At 35.2% G+C, this 27,058-nt stretch overlaps 1 protein-coding gene across 3 annotated transcripts in view; it reads right to left on the bottom strand.

Moving 5' to 3' along the window:
* Window positions 1-818: 818 nt before the first annotated feature.
* Window positions 819-27,058, bottom strand: part of LOC145666417 (elongation factor-like GTPase 1) — a 642,062-nt gene continuing 615,822 nt past the window's right edge. For all 3 annotated transcript variants that reach the window (XM_081733628.1, XM_081733627.1, XM_081733629.1), the window contains exons 17-18: window positions 5,808-5,992; window positions 819-1,090 (exon numbers count right to left, since the gene is read on the bottom strand). In XM_081733628.1, coding sequence (XP_081589754.1) covers window positions 902-1,090; window positions 5,808-5,992 — 374 coding nt within the window. In that variant the 3' untranslated portion in view covers window positions 819-901. The remainder of the gene's footprint in view (window positions 1,091-5,807; window positions 5,993-27,058) is intronic.

The following is a 27,058-nucleotide window of genomic DNA, read 5'->3' as shown; positions in this document are numbered from 1 at the left end:
CCCTTTCTCACCCCTGATTGAATTGTCTCTAGAACGTTCAAAATCATTTGTTTTTCTGACTGCACTAAAAGATTCGTTTTCTTATCCCACTTGAACTGAAATGCAGTCTTAGCGTTCTTTGCAGCATCAAAGCTATATGAAACATGGATCTATAGTTTAACGTGGGATCAGAGTCACATGACCTTCCGCTGAAAATCACATCCCCTGGGTCTCCTGTAGGGATGCGCACGAGACGAGTCGAGACAAGATTTTCCTGACAAAATTCGAGTCGAGACACGGCTCCTCCAATAGAGAACTATACACTTTTCGAGTCGAGACATCACTTTTACAGCACAGTTTCGAGACGAGACAGCCAAAAATCTTGTCTCGTGCGCATCCCTAGTCTCCCGCACCTCTTCAGCTCAAGTAGACAGAAGAAAAATAGATAACTCTTACACTCTTTGCTTGTTTGTTCAGTCCATTTTAACCCCTTAGGTTTCTATTTCTGCTTCTCTCTTCAAGATATTGTTGAACATACGACTTAATTTACATTTTCTCCTTGGCATAAATACTGACAGATATTTCAGTTCTATAGTAGGCGTGGAAGACTATACTGTGTAGGAAGACTACACCTCAAAACGATTCATTAGATTAAAACTTCCCCCTTTCAAAATAAATAAATAAATAAAATATGGTAAGCCTATCCTTACTGCTTTGGAGACCTCATATGGAAAATAGGAAAAACATATATTTTTTGAATAAGTTTTTGAAGAATGCTAACAAAATAAGTTTTAAATTGTCTGACCGCAAGTCAATGCAAGGAAAATAAACTCAGAAAAAAAATTTCTTATCAATGTTTATTGCATGGGAAAAAAATATGGTATCTTGACAAAATATTAATTTCACTTTCTAATTCCTGTTTTCATTTATTCCTGGTGAGTGTTCGTTGCTTCTCAGCATGCTCAACGATTTTCTCTTCCACATGTAATCCTTTTCGTTTTCGGACAGCATTCATGTATTTCCTGGCTCTGTTCTCCGAGTCCGCCTTCTCTCCGAAGTGTAGATACTCTTCTTCAGTAGTGGGCACCCAAAATGGATCGATATCAATTATCTGGAAGAGATTTAGGAGAAAAATACAATTCAAGTGAAAGTGTTTTTCTGGCAGAGGCTTATAAGGAAAGGTGCCACTTACGACGGATATTTTGGGCTTTGAATATCGAGGTTATTCCTTCAAACATTATGGGCGTGGGTGAATTCATAGTTAAGTGCAAGAGAACGATGCCTTTAAACGGTAAACACTCACTCCGATGAGCTGGTTTCTCCCATTCTTTTTATTTAATGCATACACTTAAAAATGTATAAGCTTTCTATTTATTTTAATGGAATTTAGAAACCATGTCCGTATTAAAGAATGTGAGAAAAGAATATACAATTGGTCAGAACAATTTTAAATAAGACAGTCTTTGGACATGTCCATCCAGAATGATATGCAGTAATAATTCAGGGCAAGATGACTACTTCAATCTAGGTCACACATCTTAAACATCAAATATTTCGCTTTATTATTTGGCTAAGTCATGAGTTATATCCAAGATTAAATATAACTCAACATTCAGTTTTGCCACCCAGACGATTTAAATCAGACAGGTTGAATCAGGCACGTTGATTTCGGGAATGCTCCGGTGGTCAGCACCCACACAGAAAAGACAGAAGAAAAAGAAAAGAAAAAAAAGGGAAAACAATGGGTGAATTCTAATCTTTCGCCGTTTTTCTTAAATTATAGCAGCGCCCGATCTTTTTCATAGAACGGACAGCGAGGATATGAGTATAATTTTTTGAACTAATGATAAGCATTTCATTTCAGTTCGGCGTATTGTATATCTGTACACTATCATTATATAAAAAATATATTAAATTTTGTTCTATTTAACTAACTTGATTTGCTATCTTCGATACATTATTTGTATATTTAAAGGTTGGCGTTCAGAATGGCGAATACATGGAATGGAACCCTATAAGCTCTTTAGTTCTGTCCTTATATTGTTATTCAAGAATATTTTCCACTGTGAACAAATAAGCAAAGACTCAATTTCCATTGAAAAATACCTAAACCTGTATTTTCAGGAGAGTCATTTTCTCACAATTTTCCGAGGGAGGATCCCTGGACCTTTACTAACCCTGGAAGCATCTCCAGAACCCTGGTTGTATACTTTTTTTAAAAAAAAACCCAGAGTGTCTGTTACTGTGCACTGTGAATGCATACTTTTTTATGTAAGTAATGTATGACTTCTAAACCAACTTACACATATATATATATATATATATATATATATATATATATATATATATATATATATATATATATATATATATATATATATATATATATATATATATATCACAAAAAGATCTTCGCTATAACAACGTGCAGAAGTATGTGCAGACATGTTTGTATGTCCGAAGGGGTCCGTTGTTAACATCTTTAATACAAAGGATTTCAAAATGGTCCAGTCACCCTGTATATTTAAGTAGATTTGTTTTAATACTATCGTTATTTGTAAAATAAATTCTGCATAATATCATGTTGATTGATTTCTATTTCGTATACCAAATACTAAATCCCCCTTCCGCGACTCACTTATCTACTATTAAGCTCTCAATCTTGATCTTTTGTTTAAATATTCTACTTGCACCCCAGGCAGTAGTTGAGATTTTTTTTTTTAAACGAAGTGTGACCCATAAGAAGGCTTCAAAGTTTTGTTTGTTTGTTTGTTACCGTTTCTGAAACGAATGAGCGTATAATCGTGAAATTTTGTATAAAGAATATTCTTGCACTTTAGCCTGTATGTAAGCCGGAATTTTGGGAAATGCGAGCCCCTAAAGAAGGAGAAAGAGATCTTGAAAATTTCTCCCCGTTCTTCAGATCTTCCGAAGCAGGTGCAGAACCTTGAAATTGTGTACAAAGATTCCCAATATACCTAGACTGACAACGAAGATAGAGGCTTACGAAATGAACTCGTGAGGGAGTGCAATGGTAGTAGCGTTTACTTAATTAAAGGTATATCGTACTTGCATCAACAAGTACTTTAAAACCAAAAGCAAAAGCAGTATATATATATATATATATATATATATATATATATATATATATATATATATATATATATATATATATATATATATATATATATATTTCAAATATTATCCATGAACCTTGATCTTTTCCAGTGCAGAGTAATCTGCTAATATTAATATACTAGCAGCGTTCACCCCGCTTCGCTGCGGTCACCCCGGAACGCAATAAACTTTGTTACTTAGATAATTTTTACTTTTTCGCTTTCAAGTGATATGATAAAAACCATAGAAGATTGCAGTAAATCTTAACATTATATCGCCTGTCATTTATGTTAACCCGCCCCGCTTCGCTGCGGTCATCCCGGTGCTGGCATATTGTAAAAGTGTCTGTAAAAATAAGCAAATCAATTAAAAAATTTTAAACAGAAGATTCAAGCTATTTTCCGCTGTATATCGCCTGTCATTTATGTTAACCCGCCGAGTGACACGGTCATGCGGGTTGCATATAAATACGTTTATTTTTACCTATGATGAACTAATAACAAAGGATTTGTGGACACCTGAATGGTCAATTATCTCAAGACACTGGTAATTGAAAATTAAAGTGATATGATAAAAACCATCTAGGGTCCAAATCCTAATAACCCCCCAAAAATGAAAGAAATTGGTTCAGCCGTATTAGCGTGATGAGCGGACAAAGGATTTTGTACGTTCTCTTTTATATATATAGATATGGGATATAGACCGAGTTAATGGGATTATTTTATAAGGAAATTTCGAGCGTTTCATAATTGGAGTAACTTTAGATCAAGGTACCACTGTACTTGAATAAGATTCGCAAAATATTAGAAATTCAATTTCCAGAAAAAATACCCTAAATTAAAAGAGGTTTTATATAGAGTATTAACATTATAATTCAACGTTTTCTTGAAACAGCGCTTTTTAAAAGATATCCCAATATTTAACTCAAGGAGCCATATCAATGCATATCTTTTACGTCGATTTTGCTAGCCAGTGGCGGATCTAGAAGGTAAAAACTGGGGGGGCAGCTAGTACCCAGACTGTGATAGGTATGTACAAACTTTCAAAAATATATAAATACTAGCTTAAATTATTTTGTCACTGAAGAACCTGGGGAAGGCCTAGGCTCCCCGGCCCTTGCCTAGATCCGCCACTGTTGCTAGCTCAAATCATCATTTACAATATAACTTCGGATTTTTGAGATATTATTTCATGTTCCATAGTTCAAAACATTCAAATTTTAAAGCTCTTTATATCTTACTTCTTATAGTGTAAATTTACGTTTAGATATATATATTATAGAAACAAATTCAGGAATTAAAAGAAAATATTAATTCTGCTTTTATTAAACCAAATTTTTGAGTCTTCCAAATGTCATATTTCTATCAGTTTAAAAACACTTTTAATAAAGCTGGTACCGAAATGTATCACTTTTAATAATAATAACTTTTTACCACATATATTTTGTAACGAACAATCTACTATAATGAAGTCTATTTTTCTAAAGACTTCCTCGTTCTCTTTTGTTGAAGTGGCTCCGAACTTGATTCCAAACTGTGATGCAACTGGACAAAGTAGTGGAAGATGCAACGAAGCTTCGCTAGCAGTGTATCATAAAGTGTTATCATTAATCACAGGACATATGTTGTATACGGTCACGATTCTTGAAGCAGATGAATGACAGATTTGATATCTCTACAATAAGTGCATGGAGTTGAAATTGGGAGATCAAGATCTACATTGAGTGAACCCCCAACTGCTAGTCCGTCTATCAGGGAAGTATCATCCAGCGGTAAAAGTGGCTGTACTTTTGTGAAGGAGTAAGATTAATCAAGTTCAAGTCTTGGCCCACTTGGGCACCCCGCAGTCAGATGTCTTTTCTGTAACAATTTCTTCGTAGTGAAAATTCGAGTAAAGAAATCGCATCAAAGGCCGCACATCAAAGTACGATACTGTGGCGACTTACTGTCATCCATTTAGGATCTAGTTGTGCGTTGTTTTGACAATTGTAACGATTAACTTATCAATTTACAATACGCATTTTTCATTAACGATTGGAGTAAATTTTCTGTTTTCTTCTATAGAGTTCAAAAAAAATCTTGTAGAGGAAGAGACCTTTTCGTCCATTCGTGAAGGAGTCACGGTATGTTGATTGGAAAATTTCTCTGACAGCGAACAAAGGGCTGTGACTCATTTCCAAACTACAGAATGCAATAAGTTAATCGAAATCCAACTCTTAGTCGGGTGTATTTAAAGAAATCACAATTTTTCATCGCCATTTTTATTGAAAGATGTCCAAACATTTGCCTATACTTCATCCCAGTGAAACAATTCTTAAAAGACAGAATTTTTAAACTAGACGGTGTAGTGGATTAGGAGCCTCTTACACCCATCTTCTTAAAGTAAAAGCTGCTTCCTGTTAGGGGTATGAGGCTTAGTGTATGGAATGAGGCTTGAGTAATATTTTTCACTCCCAACATCCTTCCGGGTACACATAAAAACGAACTGCACCGACTGAAGAAACCTAACACTTCCAAGTATAACTAATTGTATAACTTATTAGTACGTTTACGTGACCATTAGGAATTACTAGTAACACCTCACCTCACAAATCCTTGTGGATAGAAATCGCATTGCTTAATAGTAATTGGAAAATTTCTTAGCCAAAATAAATAAATTTTGTTTGAATAATGTAGACAGAATTCTAATAAAACATATACTTTCCCTCTTACCTCCCAATGACTGAAAACAAGTTGAGGGCTGGCCAATCCAGAAGTTTGTTTTCGGATTTCAGGAGCAAAGTTAAAACTTTCAATCACAGGCAAAACAGCAGTCACCGTGAATGTTGCCGAACCTTCCTGCATATCTTCACTAAGTACACGGCCATTTCGTTTTCCCAAAACAGCATACATCTTGCCTGCAAATAAATGGAAGATAATTCAAATAATATCAATGTGAAATAAAAATTCTAAGTATTTCTAATATAATAAGAATATGACAATTGCAATAAAGAAATCAAGTGAGTTGGTCTATTACTCTACTGTGGGCAGCAATTAGAACTGACACAAAACACTGCAATGATCTGCAAAATTATGGTAGAGAAGAAATCTTAATTTTCTTTAGCAAACTACTGAACAAGGATATATTGTTCTCAAGGAACACATTTTTTTTTTTTTTCATTATGAGCCACGAATTGATATGGGAAGGGGTCAACTGGCATTCTCGCAATAGCTGACTTACCGCCCATGAATCAATGGATCATACATTAAAAGCTAAGAAACTGGTAACATTATACCGAACTAACAAGACGAAAAACGCAACATGACATAAATAAATATGTATTTTATATAAAATATATGTATCTTAAGAAATTACATTTTACTATCACCACATTGGAAATTTGGCTGTCGCCTAGTGAGTTACTCTAGATGAACTTCGGGACCACACAGGACACATTGAATAGCACTGCTGACGAAATAGCCTTACTATCACTATTACGTATATAGCACAAAACTGATAGCCTTACAGGGTTAAACGGTGTGTTGAAGCCTTATTTCCCTAATTTCAGATCTCTTTTAAAAAAGAGATACGCTTTTCGTTTATTAAAAAAAGTAATCAGTTACCTATTTTTTTTTTAACTTGCCCCTATGGATCATCCCGTATAAATAATATTACTAAAATGATAATATTATAATGGATTCCCTTGTGTTTCCATATGTACACGATTTTATGCCTTCCCTGTTGCTTGCTTCGGTTAAATTAACCAATCATAAATTACAGCAATGCACTAATCAGGTAATTCACACATAACCAACGGCAAATATAGGGTGGGGGTACCTGTTGCGATAGACAAGGGTCAGTAGGTCTTGCAAACTACATTAATATTTTAAAATAAAAATCTGATCTCTAGAGTGGCTGATACACTAACTCCAATTTCCAATTGTCAGGCAACTATATCACTTAGCTTATAGTACTCGCGCCGAGTCGTGAAGCGTGGGATCTAAACCAATCAGAGAAATAATTTGTTTGAGCTCCAACACATTGGAAAACTTCGGTACAATTCGTGGAGCCGCTTCCCGAGCGCACACTTGGGGAAACGTCAAACAGCTGAAATTCACCAACTACGTTGCCAAACTTTGAAGACATAGTAAACCAGTATATAAAAAAGGCATATAAAAATTACCAATTATAACACTGCACAACAATAACTACTATAACAATTATTCTAAAATGGTAACAGTAGCACAAATAGTAACAACGAAAACATAACGCAACAAAAAAGAATTAACAAAACGGAACTTGACGCCAATTCGACAACACTGTACTCTCGGGAGATGTTTTCAGTGTAGCGCGAGAGAAGACATTGAAAAAATTCGATGGGTGGGGGTTGACGACTGGAACACACCCTCGCGTTCTATTGGATGGTGAAATCGGTAGATCTAGATCAAGCTTCACGACTCGGCGCGAGTACTATAGTACCAACATGGTTGAGGTTCGCTATTTGTTGCTTCTTCCTTTAGTCTCATTGAACTAGATAGTTCCTTGCAATTTTTCGTAGAGGCAACTCGCTCCTTGCAGATATTTTGAAAGAAGGAACTGGCCAAATTTCTGTAGACAAAACTCACTCGCAACTGGAAACATTTGGTTCAATCAGCACAAAAGAGTAAGATATATGAGCTGTGTTCAAAAAGACACCGAACTTTGCTGTAACAACTTTATTGCTCATTGTACATTTTAAGCACGTCTCCATCAAGGTATTCCCCCTCAACTGGCAATACGCCGTTCCCAACGTTTCTTCCATTTTTTGGTAAGTCTCCTGGGATGTACTTTCTGGGATGACGCGCAGGTGTCTTGTCACATTGCCCTGAATCTCCTCTATGATTTGGAAACGACATTCTTTCAACGTAGTTTTAAGTTTGAGAAACAAGAAAAAGTCAGCCAGGGCTAGATTTGGAGAATAGGGTGAATGGGGCGCCATGGAGTCTCGTGTTTTGCCAGGTAAGTGCGGATGAGGACCAAAGCGTGAGTAGGAGCATTGGCACAGTGCACGATCCAAGTATGGGTTTCCCACAATTCAAGCCTCTTCCTGTACACAATATCCCTCAACCGTTCTAATTTTTCCTAGTCAAACTCCTTTGTTTACTATATGATTACGTGATATAAATTCTTGTTGGACAATGTCTTTCTAATCAAAAAACACAACCAACATCACTTTTATCTTTGACCGACTCATGCGTGCTTTTTTTAAGACGAGAAGACCCTGAATGAATTAAAAAGCAATTGAAATGTCTCTGTAAATGTTTCGCCAAGTTTGTTGCACAATTTCATATGCACACGTTGTTCTTTAAGCTCTTTTATTGTCACTGTATCATTAATCCGACGAACTTGTGCGCGTGCTAATTTCAGCGGCTGAAGCTCGGCGACTAACGGTCATAGCGATACAAGACAAATGGCAATTTGTTACCTAAACCTGCCGCTAGGTGTGCTCAGTAGCCGACGCACGCTCCCTCTGCCAGTTGGCGTGTTATTTCAAAAGTTTGGTTTCTATTTGCATACACTTCGTATCACGCCCGTAGCCAGCCCAAAAACTTAGGGGGGGGGGGCGATCTAACCATATGATAGTTCATCACCATATTATAGTTCTTTTGCAAACCTACTGTAAAACTTTTAGAGGGCCAGCAAAAATTTAGAAGGGGCCCGGCCCCCTAGACCCCCCTCCTGGATACGGGCCTGCCTCGTATATACAAAGAAATCTTCAACAGATGGCCAGAGATGCCAAATGGATTATGTTATGATTCAGGAAAGATATCGGAACAGTTAAGGAACGCGAAGAGTCTCCTCGAGGCCATCACTAGATCTGATCTTGTGCTGCCCAAAATGGATATTAAACTAAAAAATGTAGGCAGAAGGAGAGAAGTTGAAAAATTAAGATGGAAGAAATCGCTTTATACGAAAATTCCAAGAAAAGTATTCAAACGCGGAAAGGATAGACACAGTACTAATCGGAGATAACAAAATACCAAATTTTACATGAATTACTTACAGACCGCAGAAATAGTAGGGTACCACGAACAGAAAATGACTAAAAAAGCATACGTTACAGAACAAATGTTGGAGGAAACGAGGGAAAGGAAGGCATGGAAGCATTAACATGTTGAGGAAACACGGAGAGGATGGTAGAAAGATGTATAAGAAGTTAAATATTTAATTATGAAGTGAAACAGATAAAGCAAGGGAAGAAAATTACAAAAGAAAATGAAGGAACAGAAGGATTTGTAAGAGTAGGGAAATATGATGAAATATCCAAGGATATGAGGTCTATGAAAATTCGAAGAAAAGAAAAGCTTATTACCAATGCAATAGAAATCAGAATAGGGACATAGTCAGTGAGTGGAATGAAATCATAAGAACGAAAAGAACAACTTGAAAACGTGTATATGAGAGTACGGATGGGCCATATGTTGGAGGAAAAAATACACTAATCGAGGATGAAAAAAGGTTTACGAAACTCAGGATGAGTATAAAAAATCTATATGCGAGACGAGGAAAGGAAAAGCAACGGAGATGGTTAATACACTAATCAAGTTCATTAACAACATGGGAGAAATGAGCAAGAAACGATTGTTCCGATTCTATAATTGACAAAATGATTTCTTAAAGGCGCTGTCTAACCTAAGAAATCAAACCTGGAAAGACCGAAGAACAACTGAAGAAGTACAACAGTTTGGGTTTAGGAATGGTAAGGACACAAGATATACTACTGTCTATCGATGAAAATTTTACAGAAAATACGAAAGAGGTGTACCCATATGTTACGTTTATTAATCTAGAAAAGGCTTTTAACCGGGGAAACTGAGAACTGTTGATGGGAATTCTAAATAATGTTCAGTTAGAATGGAACCACTGAAAACTCAAGAAATCATAAGAAACATACATACGAGCCAACAAGTAATATTATGTTTTAGAATAAGGGAAGAAATGATGGAGAAAAATACAATTGGAAGGAGATCGAGAAGTATGTTGTCTCTCCCCAACGATCTACCTAGTAAGAGATGATGAAGAGTTTACATAGGAAAAACAATATTTCAACAGGAGGTAGAAAAGCAGGGTAATTCGTGGAGTATTGTGCTTTACAAAGCAGGAACGTGGACACTACATAAAAGAGAATAAAAATGATTAGAAGGTTTCGAAATGTTGATGTCGAGAAGAATAGAGCAAGCGGAAATATTATTGTGGGAATAGAGAAGAGAAAGGAACAAAATTAGGTGAAAATTCAAAGAGGAAGAATTGGTCCACTGGTTGAGAAGAAACACTGTCCTAAGGGTATGATACAAGTGTGATGGAGGAAAAAAGGAAGAGGCAAGAGCTTAAATTTGATGGAGATATTAAAAAGGGTAATTGGAACCTTAAGAAGAGAATTATGGTACACATACGCTTCTTAGTTTGCAGGCAAGTGATCAACCAGTGACACCAAAGCGTAGAACTTAAACGGAAAATTAAAGTTTGAGTCCCACCAGACCTGTGATCAGATTTTTCTGTGGAATTGAGCGACAATGAAATAATGAGAAGTTTCTAACGTTAAGGATAACACTGAAATCCATGTTGTAAAGTACAGAATTCATGTTTGTATTACATCACTGATGAATCAATTTTTGAATACTGTGTTTGTATTAGATCACTGATGATTTTTGAATACTGTATTTAATGTTTGTATTCGATCATTGATGGACCAGCTTTTGAATACTGTATTTAATGATTGTATGAGATCACTGATGAATCAATTTTTGAAGACTGTATTTGATGTTTATATTAATCACTGACGGATCAATTTTTGAATACTGTATTTGTATTAGGTCACTGATGATTGTTGAATATTGTATTTAATGTTTGTATTAGATCGTTGATGAAACAATTTTTGAATACTGTATTTAATGTTTGTATTCGATCATTGATGGACCAGCGTTTGAATACTGTATTTAATGATTTATGAGATCACTGATGAATCAATTTTTGAGTACTGTATTTGATGTTTATATTAGATCACTAACGGATCAATTTTTGAATACTGTATTTGTATTAGATCACTGATGATTGTTGAATTTTGTATTTCATGTTTGTATTAGATCGTTGATGAGACGATTTTTGAATACTGTATTTAAGGTTTGTATTCGATCACTAATGGATCAGCTTTTGAATACTGTATTTAATGATTCTATTAGACCCCTGATGAATCCATTTTTAATGTGTGTATTAGATCCATGATGAATCAATCTTTAACACTTAAAGACCCGGAGGGGATTTAAATGTAGAAACGCTTGGATCCCGGCCATTTTAAATGTATTTTTAAAATTTTGTTACTCAGAAACTACCCTTTTAAAGTGAATGAAACTTTCAGATTCAATCGAATAAAAATGTACTAATATGACAGAAAAACAGTAATGCACTTAGCATTGTTACCGTTGAATACACAGTGTTGCAAACTTTAAGGAATATTTTTTGTATGTTGGAAATCCAATCGAAAGATATATTGTCCGATAATTTCGTGTTAATTGCAAACGACCAAACAACTAAATATAAATAAGTTTAAATATACACTACATATCACAATATGTCACTCCGCCCCCTCCTGTCCCTTTTGGTGACATGTTAGGTGCGAGGACGTTTAGAAGCGCGTCGCGATGGTTGAGAACTAGTGCTAAGAACAGCATCGAGTGTTGTTTTCGCGTCACTGTCGGAAGATTCTAGTTATTCTAATATTGTAGCAATGTCTAAATTAGATTCATCGTCCGTTTCAAAAGCATCGGAGTCGCTATCATCTATTATTTCCGTAATTTCTCCGGGCGAAAATACGCCACTATCATAAGAACCACGACTTGTTGCGGTGGTATTCATCGCCAGAAGCTCAACTAAAAAGAGGAAGTGAAGCCTAAGCAAATTACAAGAAGGATGTCGAAACAACCACACACACTTCCACTGGCTTATAAACCAGAAGAAAAAAATAACTACATGTTTTTTTTTTTTCCTTCTGAGTACTCATATCTTTTTAGGGTATATACATTTGACACAGCATTTCATATAAATCTACGCAGTACGTGACCTGTAGGCATGAAGGTGATAAATATTACTGAAAAGCAAACAGAAGGGACTAGCTGTATGAAGCTGTTGGCTTCTTTCGTCAACTGCGTACTGAAGTGCGGGAGCTGGCCTTGATGGGTGCACGGCAACTAAAGTTGTCTCCGGGACTGAACGCCTCGTAACAAGAGGGCAACTATAGTTGTCCATGGGTCTTTAAGTGTTAAATACACTATTTAATGTTTATATTAGATCACTGATAAATCAATTTTTGAATACTGTATTTGTATTAGATCACTGATGATTGTTGAATACTGTATTTAATGTTTGTATTGAATCATTGATGGACCAGCTTTTGAATACTGTATTTAATGATTGTATGAGATCACTGATGAATCAATTTTTGAATACTGTATTTGTATTAGATCACTGACGATTTTTGAATACTGTATTTAATGTTTATACTAGATCGCTGATGATTTTTGAATACTGTATTTGTATTAGATCAGTGATAAATCAATTTTTGAATACTCTATTTAATGTTGACCCTACGAAGTTCACAGACATATGGAATAACCAATGTCCATCTTAAATGTTCATACTCGTCCACACACAAAAGAAGTTACATTAGTTTTATATATCCGATTAACCAATATTAAACAAAGAAAATTGTGATATGATATTCTTAAAGTAAACTACAACGAACTGCTTTCAAATAAATGTACCGAATACGAAAAATGCACACAGAAAACTATTATTTCCTTTCATTATACAAAAGCGTAGACGAATACGCTTAGTAAGTCGCCAAAACTCATAAGAAGGACTAGTAATATAGATATTTATGGTGATTGCCTTACAAGGTTTAAAATTGAAATTGTGAATATATCAAGGAAGATAAGCGTTGTAGTTCTATTTGAATGCATAAATAAATTCTAAATACACCTACAAAAGTTAATTCTTGATTTCAGCAAAGTTTAGATTCTGACTTGGTCTTGCTCAAACTAGATAAAAATGCTAACAAAACTAAAATCTGCTGAATTTCGGTCACAGATCTTGGGAACTACGTAGACTTAGATATCTAAGTTGGCCACCTGTATACGTCGGGGCATTTTGTGTTGAGCCAAAGAAGGCGAGCTAATTTAGCTTGCTGTTCTCAACATTAGTTTTCTCCCCCACTAATTTAGGAAAACTAAACTCGTTTCTTGCGATAAGTTTATGTTCGCTTCGTGACGAGAAGTAGCTTCCCAAAGTTTTACACCTTTCGTATATATTATTTGCTTCGGCTTTTAAAATGACCTCTAAGTTGTGTCAGAATATTCGAAATAAATAACAGAAAAAAGAAAATAAAAGATTTACAATCCAATGTAGTGAATAAAGTATACTTACATATGTATGATTAACAAATAATACCTCATTTTTTCTTCCCAAAAGGTCAATATAAATTACTGTAAAGTGAAGCTGATTTATGTTACTGTGAGAACAAAAGACTGTTGAAGAGGAAAAGGGGGAAGACTCTCAACGGTCACTACAGCAGGTGAAACCCATCTACCCAATCTTTTCCCCTCTCCTTTTTGGGTTTTTCTTCCCTCTGTTTTTTTTATGATTGGGATATTGGATAGTTTCCTTCTCCAGCACAAGGCCTATTTGGGGTTTGTTGCCAAGGTCGTAATAGCTACCGTGCTACGCAATTTTCTTTCCACTTCCCCCTACTCCACATGTCTTCTCTAACCTTTTCTCCCCCATTCCATTCTACCACGTCTAAAATGATGGCTCTGAGATCACTACCACAGGAACAGGAACTGGAACTACTAAAGAGAAGAACCGAGAATCGAAATCACAATGTTCTCGTTGAGTGTACTGCTACAACAATGTTCATATACTCCAGCAGTACAACTTCAACCATTTCTACAATATTGTTAGTTAAGCTTGCTATATATATATTCATGTGAATACGGGACTCCTTTGATTTCCCTCCCCTCTAAACTTAACAATACATTTTTTGGAAACATTTTCACTGCATTATTTGAAATGGATACACAAAGAAGTAACGAACAATCTGAAATGCAATCAGTACTCAGGAAATTTTATGTTTCTGAAAAACACTTATGATTGTTTTGCGTTTACATGAGATTTTTTTTTTTAATCTGAAAATGCTACGCAAATATTTAAGAATCTAGCAGCGAAATAAAATCATGAATCTACAATGTCCTACATAGATACAATAGTGCGCATTCTAGAATTACTCAAGATGATTAAGTGTTGTTCTTACAAAGAAATGATGATGATGATAATAATAATAACGAGATTTTTCACACAAAGAAAATTAGTACATGAAATTTTACTCATATTATACGAAATATAATTTTCTTTTCTTCAACATCAAATATTACATCTTGCTGATATTAATATCGATAAGTTTATATTGAGAGCAGAAATGGGACGGGACTAAAATACGGGACATTCGCCTGTCCCGACTAAAATGATGGGTCTACTCGGGTCCAAAATCGGGACTGTCCCGTAACGAGAAAACATTGTTTAAAGATGATATATCTATCAATTGGTAAGTCTTATCGATTGAACACAATGATTGTCAATGAGTATAAATTCTCATGCGTGGTTTTCGAAAAATAATAATGAAAAACTATTTTTGTTTTGTAAATCTAAAAGAGTGATTCTGTGCCATAACCACACTACCTATTAATACGAAACTAATACTACAGTATATGCTCATCAAACGTCTCATAATGACACCACCAAGACGATACACACAGTATGGTTAATGAAACATATGCCAAAATTGAGGTTAACTCTAAAACTATAATGTATGTTTAACCATAATATGGTGCCAAGATTAGAAATACATAAATTGATAGATCAGATTGAGCTGAACAAAATGTAATACTTCAGGATAAATTTTCATGCGTACTTTTCGAGGAAATAAAAAAACTAATATGTATGATATTAACCTTAAACGTTCATTGACGCAACTGCTGCGTTAAGGCTTCAAACCTCAATAGCTCATCTCCTAATTAAGCTAGGAAGATAAATTTGCTAATAATGTGTTCCTGAAGGATGAAGCTTTCCGTCGATAGACATTCTATGTATGTGGGGAGTACCACACGGGAGGGAAAAAGGAGGGTAAAGTTTATTTTTGCATCAGATTTCTTTCGGGGATCACTTCCCTCTCTTTGAAGGTACATTCATAAAAATTGGTATGTGAAGCAATGAAGTGGTCGACTACATGGTAAAACCTTGCAAAAGTACTTGTTGCTTATATGGGAGAGGAGAGGGGGCAAAGTTAACCAATTTTTTGAGTCTCAGTTTTTCTTTTGACGAAAATTACATTTCTCTTCAGGATGGTTCATAATACAAGACACCTTTTCAAAGGGCGGGAATTGCACAACTGTTACCTCGTTGGAATCTGTGTTTCATAAGCTTTTCAACGACGCATCGATAATTAGGGTGGTCACCAGGGCCGCCAACACGAAGATCTGCAACAGCCCTTCGAAAATCATATACAGGGTATTTTTTATAGGAATTTTGTTCTGAATTTTTATCTCGCTTTCTATTGCAGCAATGGCTACCATTTTTTAAATATTATCGTCACAAGTGTATTGCCTACACATTTGCATCGTTTTGTCAGCGTAGTGTGACTGCAATGGTTGCCAGGACCCCCTAAATTCTATTTTTTTCATATTTGTTAAAGGATTCTTCTTCTTCTTCTTCTTCTACGAACAGAGCGGGAATTGCACAAATGTTACATCGTTGGAATTTGTGTTCCATAAGCTTTCCAACGACGTATCAATAATGACTCTGTAATAATTACGGTGGTCACCAGGGCCCCCAACGTGAGAGTCTACGAGAATCAAATCTCTGGCGGGCGTAGTAAGACTAAAAACTATTTCATTCGTTGTCAATCTCATACAGTTGGTACTTTGTAGACTGAATACAAAATCCGTGCTAAGTGCCAAAAATGGAAACGTTGGGTTTAATGTAAAAAATGTGGCCTATGTGTCTAACACTACTCAGTGAAAAATCGGTTATCTAGTATTCACTGTGGAAGTAGTTCAAATAACCGCCAGAAGAATGTGTGTGCCTATATGTCCCATCAGTTCTAAAGTAACATCTGAGCTGTTTACTCAACGTATTTTATATTCAGTCTACATTTGTATTTTGCTGTAATCGATTATTAGTTTTTTTTATGTACTGTACACGAAAAATATGAACTATTAAATATTTATTGTTGTTCAATTTTCCTAACAGTGACACATCGTCCTAATAGTAACACCCATGCTACTAATAAATGGTAGAAAGCACAACTAACGAAGTTCAAAGAAGAAAAAAAAAGACTGCAAAAGAAAGAAAATAAAACCATTACGTATGTCAATAAAATTTAAATTTAGAATTCACAGAAAAAAAAAATGACCGCTGACCTGACCAGGACCTATAAACTCGATCTCCCACTGGCCAAGTGAATATTTTATCACATGGGCAACCTGTAACATGATCTGTGTATATTGCTTATTCTTCGAGCTTCATACTACCTTACTTGTAAATAACCAGAAAATATGTTGATTTTCTGAACATATTTTGAATGAGAAAAACCTACTTTAAAACGTGGTGTACGTAAACATTCTAAAATAATTTTATCTTCAGGTACTGTACGATTAATGAAAAAAAAAAAATCAATACCTAGGGTTTCATTGAAACAAAGCTAAGGCTGACTTTTCTCCAAAACGTATCGTACACATGACTTCACCCTTACGAAAGTATGTTTCTATAGGAAGCGTTCTGTCTCGTCTCAAATATTGTCAGACAAATTTTGTGTCGTCTCGTCTCGTGGGCGACTCGAAACATATTGACAGAATAGTGGATATCCTCCATAAAACAATTGCCAAAAATATTTGATTAGATGGAGCATGGGAAATAAGCAAAGCATTGTATTTGCGTAGTTCAGGTGGCAGAGCATCTTCCGACAAGTAGCACACCAGAGTTCAAATCCCTGCCAATCCAGAGCACCAGGTTCAGTTAACCTTATTTATCACTTTCTACATCGGATTTTTTTTTTTAAATCAAGAATCTAACTGCCTCACGATCCTGAGTAAACACCGAAAATTTTGTGCCTCCAACGTAAAACGTGAATCAAATTGGAATTACTCAACAAAGTCGCGCGCGAAACCAGTAGAGTAGACAGAAGCACTAGTATCACGAGATTAGGTTCCTTAAGAGTCTTCATACCGGCGAAATTAAAATACCGCTAATTTTACAGTAATTATGTGATATCTTCAAATAGATAAAAGATAATTGAAATATGGAAAAAGAGCGCACTAGACAATATTATTTTGCGTGAGGTACCGTTATCACAAGTCACCGAGTGGTTTTCCGTTTTCAGCTGTTTAGAAACGCGAAAATAAATGCCGATTTTCAAAATGGCTCGAAATCGAAAGCAGATAAATGAGTTGTGATAACGATTTCTCATGTAAAATAATATTGTCTAGGGCGCTCTTGTTCCACATTTCGATTATCTTTTATCTATTTGAAGATATCACATAATTACTGTAAAATTAGCGGTATTTTAATTTCGCCGGGATGAAGACTCTTAAATTCTCAATGCTTACATTCAGAGCTCGTTGTTCTTAACTCGTGCTATGTGTATGAACACCCATCCCTCAACAGTAATGAAATTTTATGCATAGCATGACTAAATGGTCAGTTTTTGCTATGAAGGGTGGAAGGATGTCTATGTATAGTCTATCTAGGCTACTTCCAGAGTGTGTATTGAATTCGTTTTAGTTAGGTTTAAACAAGAGCTCTAGGATGTATTAGATTACTTATTTTGCAGCGAAATAGGAAAAGCATGATACAAGGTTTTTACTAGAATTCAATTTTAATTCTTCTGTTCTGGTTCCAAATTAATGTCTTTATCTTCTACTTTTTTATGATCACTCTTCCCGTTTGTGCATCCCTGGAGTGCACAAATATTGCAATCTTGAGAACTTGAAACACTTAATATATATCTGCTTAATGAGTATATGTTTTTATTAAGTACAGTAATTTTCACAATCACATGAGCGTCCTACTTTCGTCTATACGCTTTTTTGATTGCCTGGTTAGATTATTTTCTTAACTTACAGTGTATCTAACTGAAATATAATATCACCAATTCAGTTACTTTTTCTTCTTTATTTTTTACATAAGTGAAGATATTAAATTCTTCGAAATTTTAAGAAATCTTATAAACAGTACATGCTAGAGAATGGGGGTGGCAAAGATACATTTTTTATTAGTATATGTCACATATGAGATGATACTAGTGATGACATGGGAGATAACGATATACACCAGTATATAATTATTGTCCACTACAAAGCCCAATCAAGATATATATATCGGGCATTTTCCCCCACTGTCGACCCAAAGATGTGTGTTTCTATGTATGTTTTACAGATCATATTTTTACCATTTTTAGGGCATCAATGCCTGCGCATTTTCAAAGTTCTTAGGTCATAGAAATCTGAGCTCTTATAATATATTATACGAGACCAAATCAGCCAATTGAACAAGTTATAGAGATGGTCAACAAGGAAATAGATCGAAAAAAGAACAATTACTGTATCTTACAAAGTCGTCACGTATCCTTCGGAACCGGAACAGAAACATCATTTAAAAAAAAAAAATCCTGACGCCCATTACTATCACCTCGGTTGGTTTCTCGTCAACCACTAGAGGCCCATTCATTCATGGCCTGTCTCCACAAACCTTCAGGAACAAAGGCACTTCCACCTGACCGGAGTCAAAGTCATTACTGTTGTCACGTGGCGAGCCCCAGACAATTTTCTTTTCTTATTATATGGGATCTCTAGGAGAAAAACCGAGCCACAAGCAAAGATTAAAAAAAAAAAAAAAAAAAAAAAAAAAAAAAAGCCACTTCCACATTTCCAAACAAAATTGCTACGTAGACAACCAGAAAAATGAGTTTACAGGAACCATGAAGGATGTTTTTAAAAACTTCCATTCCCAGCCTAAATTGTACTATTAGCTGTTGTTCTAAACTATCTAGAAAGGTCGCCTGTTTAAGGAAGACTGAAGAAACATTAATAACAAACCCATTCCAATTGTAACTCTGATATTTATAAGCCTGTTGTAAGCGAAGTTAAATATACGATTGACGTTAAATAAACAATAAAATGATACTCCATATACTTCTACATTACATTCGTCGTACTCACATCATAATCTTTAATGAAATACAAGCAATTTTGTTTAAATGGATCTTTTACGGCAAACATTTGCCATCCTCTGATTTCCAGACATTTCATATGGTATTTGCTATGAGATTTTCATCTATCCTTTTAGAGTTTCTCTTAAAAATTAAGAGTACATACTAAGTTTATGTTTCTTCGCTAAACTTAGAGAACTGTTTAGTTACAAATATATGCTAATAACTAAACAAATAATAGACATGAACGTACTTCCACAAAATACAAGTGTCTTTTATATACCGATACAATTGGAAGGTCGATTCACGCATATAAACAATTAGAGTTCTGACGAGGATATGGAGATTTGGTCCAGACGTTAGACTGTTAGAGTCTGGAGGCTTCAGCAGCGAGGCTATTTCTTTCCGCCTCAGTAAAGTTGTACTTTCTGCACATTAAAACCCCAAATAAAACTTCTTTTAAAAAATGAAGCTCAAGTATAAATTCAACAAAAAACAGATAAAAAAATCTATAAAAACTAAAATAAGGGACGTGAAAAGGCTAAAAGAATAAATAACAAAATATAAAGCATACGAGAAATAAGTGAAAAGTAACAATAATAGCAACACATAAAAGGAAAACTTTGAAAAAAAAAGAGTATGTTAGCTATTCCAATCTCACATGGACATGGAGTTAATAGACATCAAAGTTTACCGAATCTGTCCGATTAAAAACCGTTTTGGTTCACCTACGCTATACGTTTCGAATTCTATTTTGTATTGGAGCACTGAAAACTGTATTTTCTAATGGATCATTTCTGTTGCTGCAAAAATGTTTCAGGCCAGCCTTTCCCAACCCGGGGTCAGCAAGTCAATCTGAGAAAGGCACACAAAGTGTGACAAAATGCACCATTTTAAGTTAAATAATCGAATTAACAATGACAACTCAATTTGCATAAGAAGTGATATTTGACCTACAAGAAGTTCCTTATACTTAACAGCATTTTTTTGTTTGTTTGTTTGTTTGTTTGTTGACAGCCTAAAAGCGCGTAGAGACTGATGTACATGTTTGTAAAATATCTTCAAACTTAAATCTAAAATCTATCTTCAAACGAAAATACTTTTTTGTACCTGATAGTAGACTATTGTAGTTTAGTTCTGTTTACGTATTGGATTTACTTATATATTTTCAACATTTTAGTTAAGGAGTCCGGTCCAGGTTTGAAAACCAGGACCACCCGATTACGGAGTAGGCATTATACAACTCTAACATGATTATCCCACTGCAAAGCAAAACAAAACACTCACATCCACACCCAATATATAGGCCTATATACTAACATGGGGAAGAAATATTAATACTAACCGTATATATTGCAAGGAGTCCTTCACATGTATTTGTAGACTCTAAAGGGGACCGCAGTGTGGAAAAGGTTGGTAAAGGCTGTTTTACGCAAATTGTAATTTACGAAAAATAACATTTCACAACAGTTTTCTATTTTAATCCACATAGATCAAAAGTACCCCTATGACTCTGCAATGCTTAATAAACTTATGAAATGAAATTATTTTAAATTTACCGGAGAAAAGTAACGCAACCTGAAACTACAACTCATCAAGGTGTTTCAACTAGAGCTGCCTGTGAGGCAAGAATTGATCCCTCTCGTCTCGAAAGAGTGTCGTAAAAGTGATGTTGCTTCTTGGAAGTGCATTTGTCTCTATTGGAAGAAGTCTGTCTCATTTCGTATCTCGTCACAAAAATTCTGTCTCGTCTGAACTTGTGACCAATGTTCGTAGTTTGAGGGAAATTTCCCTACTCTAGGGATATTTAGTAAATAAATTTTTTAAAAAGGAAGTTTTCGATAAAACGTGAAAATCCACGAAAATTTTCGAGCCGACTGATTCATCAATATAAATGCTTAATTTTTTTGTTATCCAGAAACAGGGCCATGCCGTGGAAAATCAGCGCCCGGGGCGAGAGTATACGACGGCGCCCCTATACTTATATTACAAGCAATTTTTTCTATATTTTTCTCCCGAATTTTTCGCCCTGTTACTTCGGCGCCCGGGGCCGTCGCCCCGCTCGCCCCCCTTCCACGGCACGGCCCTGTCCAGAAATAAACCAATACAATAGCAATATAGTATATACGTATGTGTATGTCTGAATCCGTTTAAAGTGCATAATTTTCACCTATTGCTGCCTGGATGTATTTGCATTTTTTGTAAAAAAAAAAAAAAAAAAAAAAAAAAAAAAACAATAGAGGTAAAACACAATTGAATGAAACAAATGTGATTGTTACTTCCTTTAATAAAGCTAAATTAATCTTATCACATAACTTCTGTCATAGGAACTGGACACAAAAAACTAGAGAAAATTTGATAAGAAAAGGGAAAATTTTGAGTCAGTTCAGAGAAATTATCTTAAAAAAAAAAAAAAAAAGAACCTACGAACATTGCGTGGTAACCTTAGTTTAAACGTCTTATTTGACTTTGAAAATTACGTAGAGTTGCAGACATCTCGGTCTCGTTTACTGAGCCACGAAAATGAAAATGAAATCTTTCCGTTTTACGGACCACGTTATGCCGGCTAGGCTAAAGAAGACGGTGATTATGACATGAGAAATGAATGCAATGGTGGAATGAAGAAAGTGGAAGTAAACGGGAGAGCCCTGAGAAAACCCGCGCACACGGTGTTTGTCCACCACAAAGTCCACTTGGCGCCAGTTGGGATCGAACCAGGGTGAACGCTCTACTGCTGTGCCACCGTAACCAAACTGAGCCATTAGTTTTAGCCTGAGTCATGATGAATGCAAACAAAAAACTCTCACATACCTCGCTGCTTGTTGTATCTTTATATGTGGCAATGGTGATGGCGATATGGTAAAAGGGAAATGTCCCAGTTGTCTTTGGTATGAAGTTTGGTAGCCCTAGATAGATGGAGAAACCCTGCCAGTTGTTAAGCATAATACGAGAGAAAAGAGAAATATTGGAGATAATTAAAAGGAACAAAAACGCAAGAGATAAGATACTAAGAAACTGTATGCTAAGGGATGTGATAGAATCATGGAGAAGCCTTCATCTAGCATGTGCTTGAGTAAATATACGGTACAGGGCTTTGTTGAATTAGGCAATCACAGTTAGGGATGGCCAATTCCGAAATTTTTACTTTCCGGAATGCGGAAAGTAAAATCGAAAAAATCCGAATTCGGAAAACTCCGGATTTCCGGAAAAAATCGGAAAAAAATTGGAATTTAGAAAATTCCGATTTCGAAAAAAATCCGGAATTCGGAATTTTTTTGAATTCCGGAATTTTCTAAATGCCGGAATTTTCACGAATTACAGATTTTTTCCGAATTTTGGAATTTTCCGAAATCGGGAATTTTGCCCTGCTGTTTCATCCTCTGACCAATATACGGCCGGTCTCAACATGGAATCCGAACCACATGAACTTCCACCAAGAATCGAACCCGTCTCCCGCTCCGAAGTCGTTCGTACTAATCATATACCTGTGCAGGAGTTAAGTTGGTAGACTATAGAGTTTTAGTTCTTTTACAGCATCAGGGCTATATGAGACAGGATCTACTGTTAAAGCATCTGGAACTACTGCTCAGGTTCATATCCAAAGTAAGTATTCTTACTGGGAATCAAGTCCAGAACCACGCCCGTTAGCCACTTGGCCACGAAGGGGTGCCTTCAGTGGCATAGCCAGGAGGTGACCTGGTTCAAGCTCCCTTCCCTTAGTACAGTAAATCAGAAATGAATTCTACTTATAGTTAGTATGTTCCATTTGTGATCCTCCTTTTTCGTGTTATTTTTATTTATCATATATCGGGTGTTCTAAAAATGACACCCACAGACAACAGGCGCTATTCTTCAGATCAAAATAAAGCGAAAATGCTATATAATAGTATACCCTCCGGGGCCTCTTTCAGCTGCTATGGGAAATCAACATTTCACTATGTGGCAACATTGCACATTAACTTTGAACCATTAGCATTGCTCTACGAATCCATTAAACAGTTGCATTGATTGTTAGGCTAATAAGTGGATCTAGTATCGACTTTAACTGCCATCTGGAAAGAATCGATGTAACTAGCTGATGGATTGGTACATCTTGTATGTGTTTTTTTTTATCTGCGACGTTGCCATATAGTGCAAATCGCGTTTCCAGACGAGGATCCGAAGGTATACAACTACTCAAAATTTTTCGCTTCAATTTAACTTGTAGAATAGTGCTCTGTAGTCCGTGGGTGCCATTTTCAGAACATCCCTATATATCTATATCTCTCTCTCTATCTATTTATCTATCTATATATAATCTCTCTGTGCGTGTATGATTTTTGAATATGACAATTATTAGCCCAGTTAACGTGTTTCTGGCTACGCCACTAAGCACCCCTTAACATTCTTCTAAGCAACGACGTTAAAATTAGAGATTTCAATAAATAAAGAAGTTATGATGAAAATAATTGGTAATAGGGCGATTCTCTGGCAAGTGGTCCATTGTCAGTAAATTTTCAAAATTAATTTGAAACTATGATGTTTATGTTGTTCTATTAAGAAATAGTGTAACTATATATTGAGACATTTAAAATCTTTTTGTAAAATATATTTACTAGGTTTTGACCACATAAATTTTATCTGTTCTACACCATGCTCAATACTGTTTACCTATCCCAATTTTCAAATAATTTTCAAACTAAATTTTAAATATGTAATTATACGAACAATAGCAAAAAATATGAAGTGGACCTTTGGTAAAAATTTGACAATTTTGTTTTAATTAATGTTTTATTCTGGTAGGCAAAAATCGTAGTTTTCTCATGTCATGTTCCGCTGTCCTGTGCGTAACGGAAAACATTTATTTTTCGTCTTTCCTTTGTAATTGCAGAGCATAAAGTATTGAAACTTTTGCTCCAAAGTAGAATTATTATTAGCCTGTTAGTGGTACTTATTAAATTTGCTTATTGTACTCCTTACGTATTTCATGAGGTATAGAAATGTTGTCCCGTGCGTAACGTTACTCACGGTACATTTACAGATTTATCCAAGGAAGTGAATAAATTTAAGTTATTAAGATTTCAATACGTGTTTATTGTTACTGAGATTAAACAATGAAGAATAAACTTTTATATTAACACAAAGAAACATGAATTTGCTTAAAGAAACTAAATCAAATATAACTAAACATAACTACCAAAAACGTTTACATTAAGTTCCATAGAAACATTTACCACGAGGCTTAAAAACAAATTATGATAAATCGCACTTTTTTCTTTTCATTACAAAGGTAGGTATCTAAGTTTGTTTGACAGTCTTGTAGGGGGCAAATGGATTCGCAACTTTTTACTATATTCTTTCACCCTTTATTAGAAAATTAGGTGCTTTAAGTATATTTAAAACTTGATCAAATGAGACATAAGATCTGTTCGTTTCATCAAAATAAAACTTTGTACAACTGTTGTCCATGCATTTCAGATTTGTTACTCTAATGTCCCCATCTTCTTCCATATCACTTTCAGACACACATACATACCGATATTTAATCCTATTTCTGGAAGAACCACAATCAAATTTCACTAAGAGAAATACACGTGCTCTAATATTGTCCATTCTGAGCCCGACAGTTAAAGGATTGGAATATCATTATGAACATCGTCTTCAAAGTTGTATTCTGAATTAATGTCGCTCTCATCACTTGGTGAATATATCATTCTGTACACTGGCAGTCTTTTCGTTTTCCTTGAACCAATCTAACTTGAATTACTTTGTTCTTCTTCACATTTTAGAGTGTTTTCTTCTCCCAAATGGCCAACAACGAAACAATGCGGAATGAGTTTCGCAAAAGGGACGTGAGAGGAAAAGAGTTAATCTTTTAACTTGCCTATAATACTGCATCCTCACTTCATTCTTCAGTCTCACCTTGTTGCTATGTTTAAGTGTATACTTTCTAGCCCTTTCAGCGCCACTCAGTTGGTTTTTGGTTATTTGGTATGATTGATTGTTACTTCACAGTGAAGATTTGCTTTAGTGTGAGTTTTTTAAATAAGTAATATGGATTGACATGGAAGTAACTCTGTTCCAAGTAATATTATCAGTGATGAACTGAATTGATCGACAAAAGCAATGTATCCCTTCAGTTCACTTTCCCGCATTTCACCTGACAATGGCAGTGTTCAAACGACTCAACGTTTGGTAGTAGGTAGCACAGAATCGAGCAGCTCAACAGTTGTACAACATTATGTGGTTTGAACGCCACCAGTCAGCATTCAGACAAATACCCTAAAGACATGGTAATAACACTAAGCGAGTTGCCTAGCAAAGTTCAACTTTGATACTTCGGAATGTAATTTAATTCATTTAAATTAAATTATGGATGCAAATTTTTTGCGCTTGTTAATGTCCAAATGTTAATCTTAAAATATCAATCTCCTTAGTAAGGATATTTCATAATAACAGTTTTCGAACAACCAAACAATTGCATGGTTACTTTTCTGTCCCGTGCGTAACGGTGAGTCAAAAAAGAAAACATACTGTGAAGTTAATTAAATTCTATTTTCCAATTTTAAAAAAATATAATGCACAGTAAGGAGAATAAATGTAGAACATAAGTGATGGCATATAAAATGAAAATGCTGCCATAAATCGCAGAGAATGTCCAATAAAATTGAGGTTCTCAAATGAGCTTTTTGTCTGAGTCCCGTGCGTAACGCTTAATTTTGGCTTATAACTCAAATTTGCAATTGTTTTGTGTGTTTCATTTTATTTAACTATGCACTAATAATTTTCCCCCTAATTTTGACATACTTTTTATTTTATTTGAAAATACAATTTTGTTTAAACAAGCAATTTTTGTGTTCGAATGTCCCGTGCGTAACGCTGAGAATCGCCCAATAATGTAATAGTTGATTTGGTAACAGAAAGGAATTGCTATACGAGGATTCTAAAAGACGTTCATGATGTTTTGAGATATGTAACGTCCTAAAAACTGTATTTATGAGTTCACAAGAATAGTTTCTCAACAGGAACAAAAGAGTTTATTATATTGCAGAACAATTTCTGAGAATACTATTTGTTTAAAAATAAAAAGAAACAATTGCTTCTAGTCAGTTTGAATTGCGTTTAATATAAATTAACTGCAACGCCAAGCGACGAAGGAGTGGTGCTTATGACGTAACACGATAAGATTACGACATACTACATCTATCTACTTCTCGGGAAGAGCACGTTTTCTCTTTCCTTCACTCGTAAAAGAAAAAGAAGAAGAAAAAACTCTTCACAGTAACGACTTTGCTCGTAAACATTCGCTGCGTTTTCGGGCAAAATAACTCGTACCATGAAAACATTATGTAGCAATTAAATATAACCAATAACGATAACATCATTTTCTTTGCAACAAGGGAGGGAGAAAGGAGTCATTAAAGTAAAGATTTAGTTTCAGTTCTTGAGTCTTTCAGTAGAAAATCTGATGTAATACAATTACAAATATTTAATTATCCAAGGTACATCCTTGAAAAGAAACTCAAGGTTACAGCTCGTAATGTAATTATAGGAATAGATCAATACATTATCATCTTTCCACACATCTTTGAGCAAACGTATGTTGTACAGTTTGCGCTTAAAATTCTACGTATAGTTCACGCCTAAATACAGAACGACCATAGACAGTTTTCAACTGGGTTATGCGTATTCAACTCAACTGAGCCTAATGTA

Source organism: Thermobia domestica, chromosome 12 (genome assembly GCF_964235325.1).
Source record: "Thermobia domestica chromosome 12, izTheDome1.hap1.1, whole genome shotgun sequence".
In the NCBI taxonomy this organism is placed as follows: domain Eukaryota; kingdom Metazoa; phylum Arthropoda; class Insecta; order Zygentoma; family Lepismatidae; genus Thermobia; species Thermobia domestica.
Note: the sequence above shows the minus strand (reverse complement) of the source record. Positions and strands in the feature narration are given on the sequence as shown.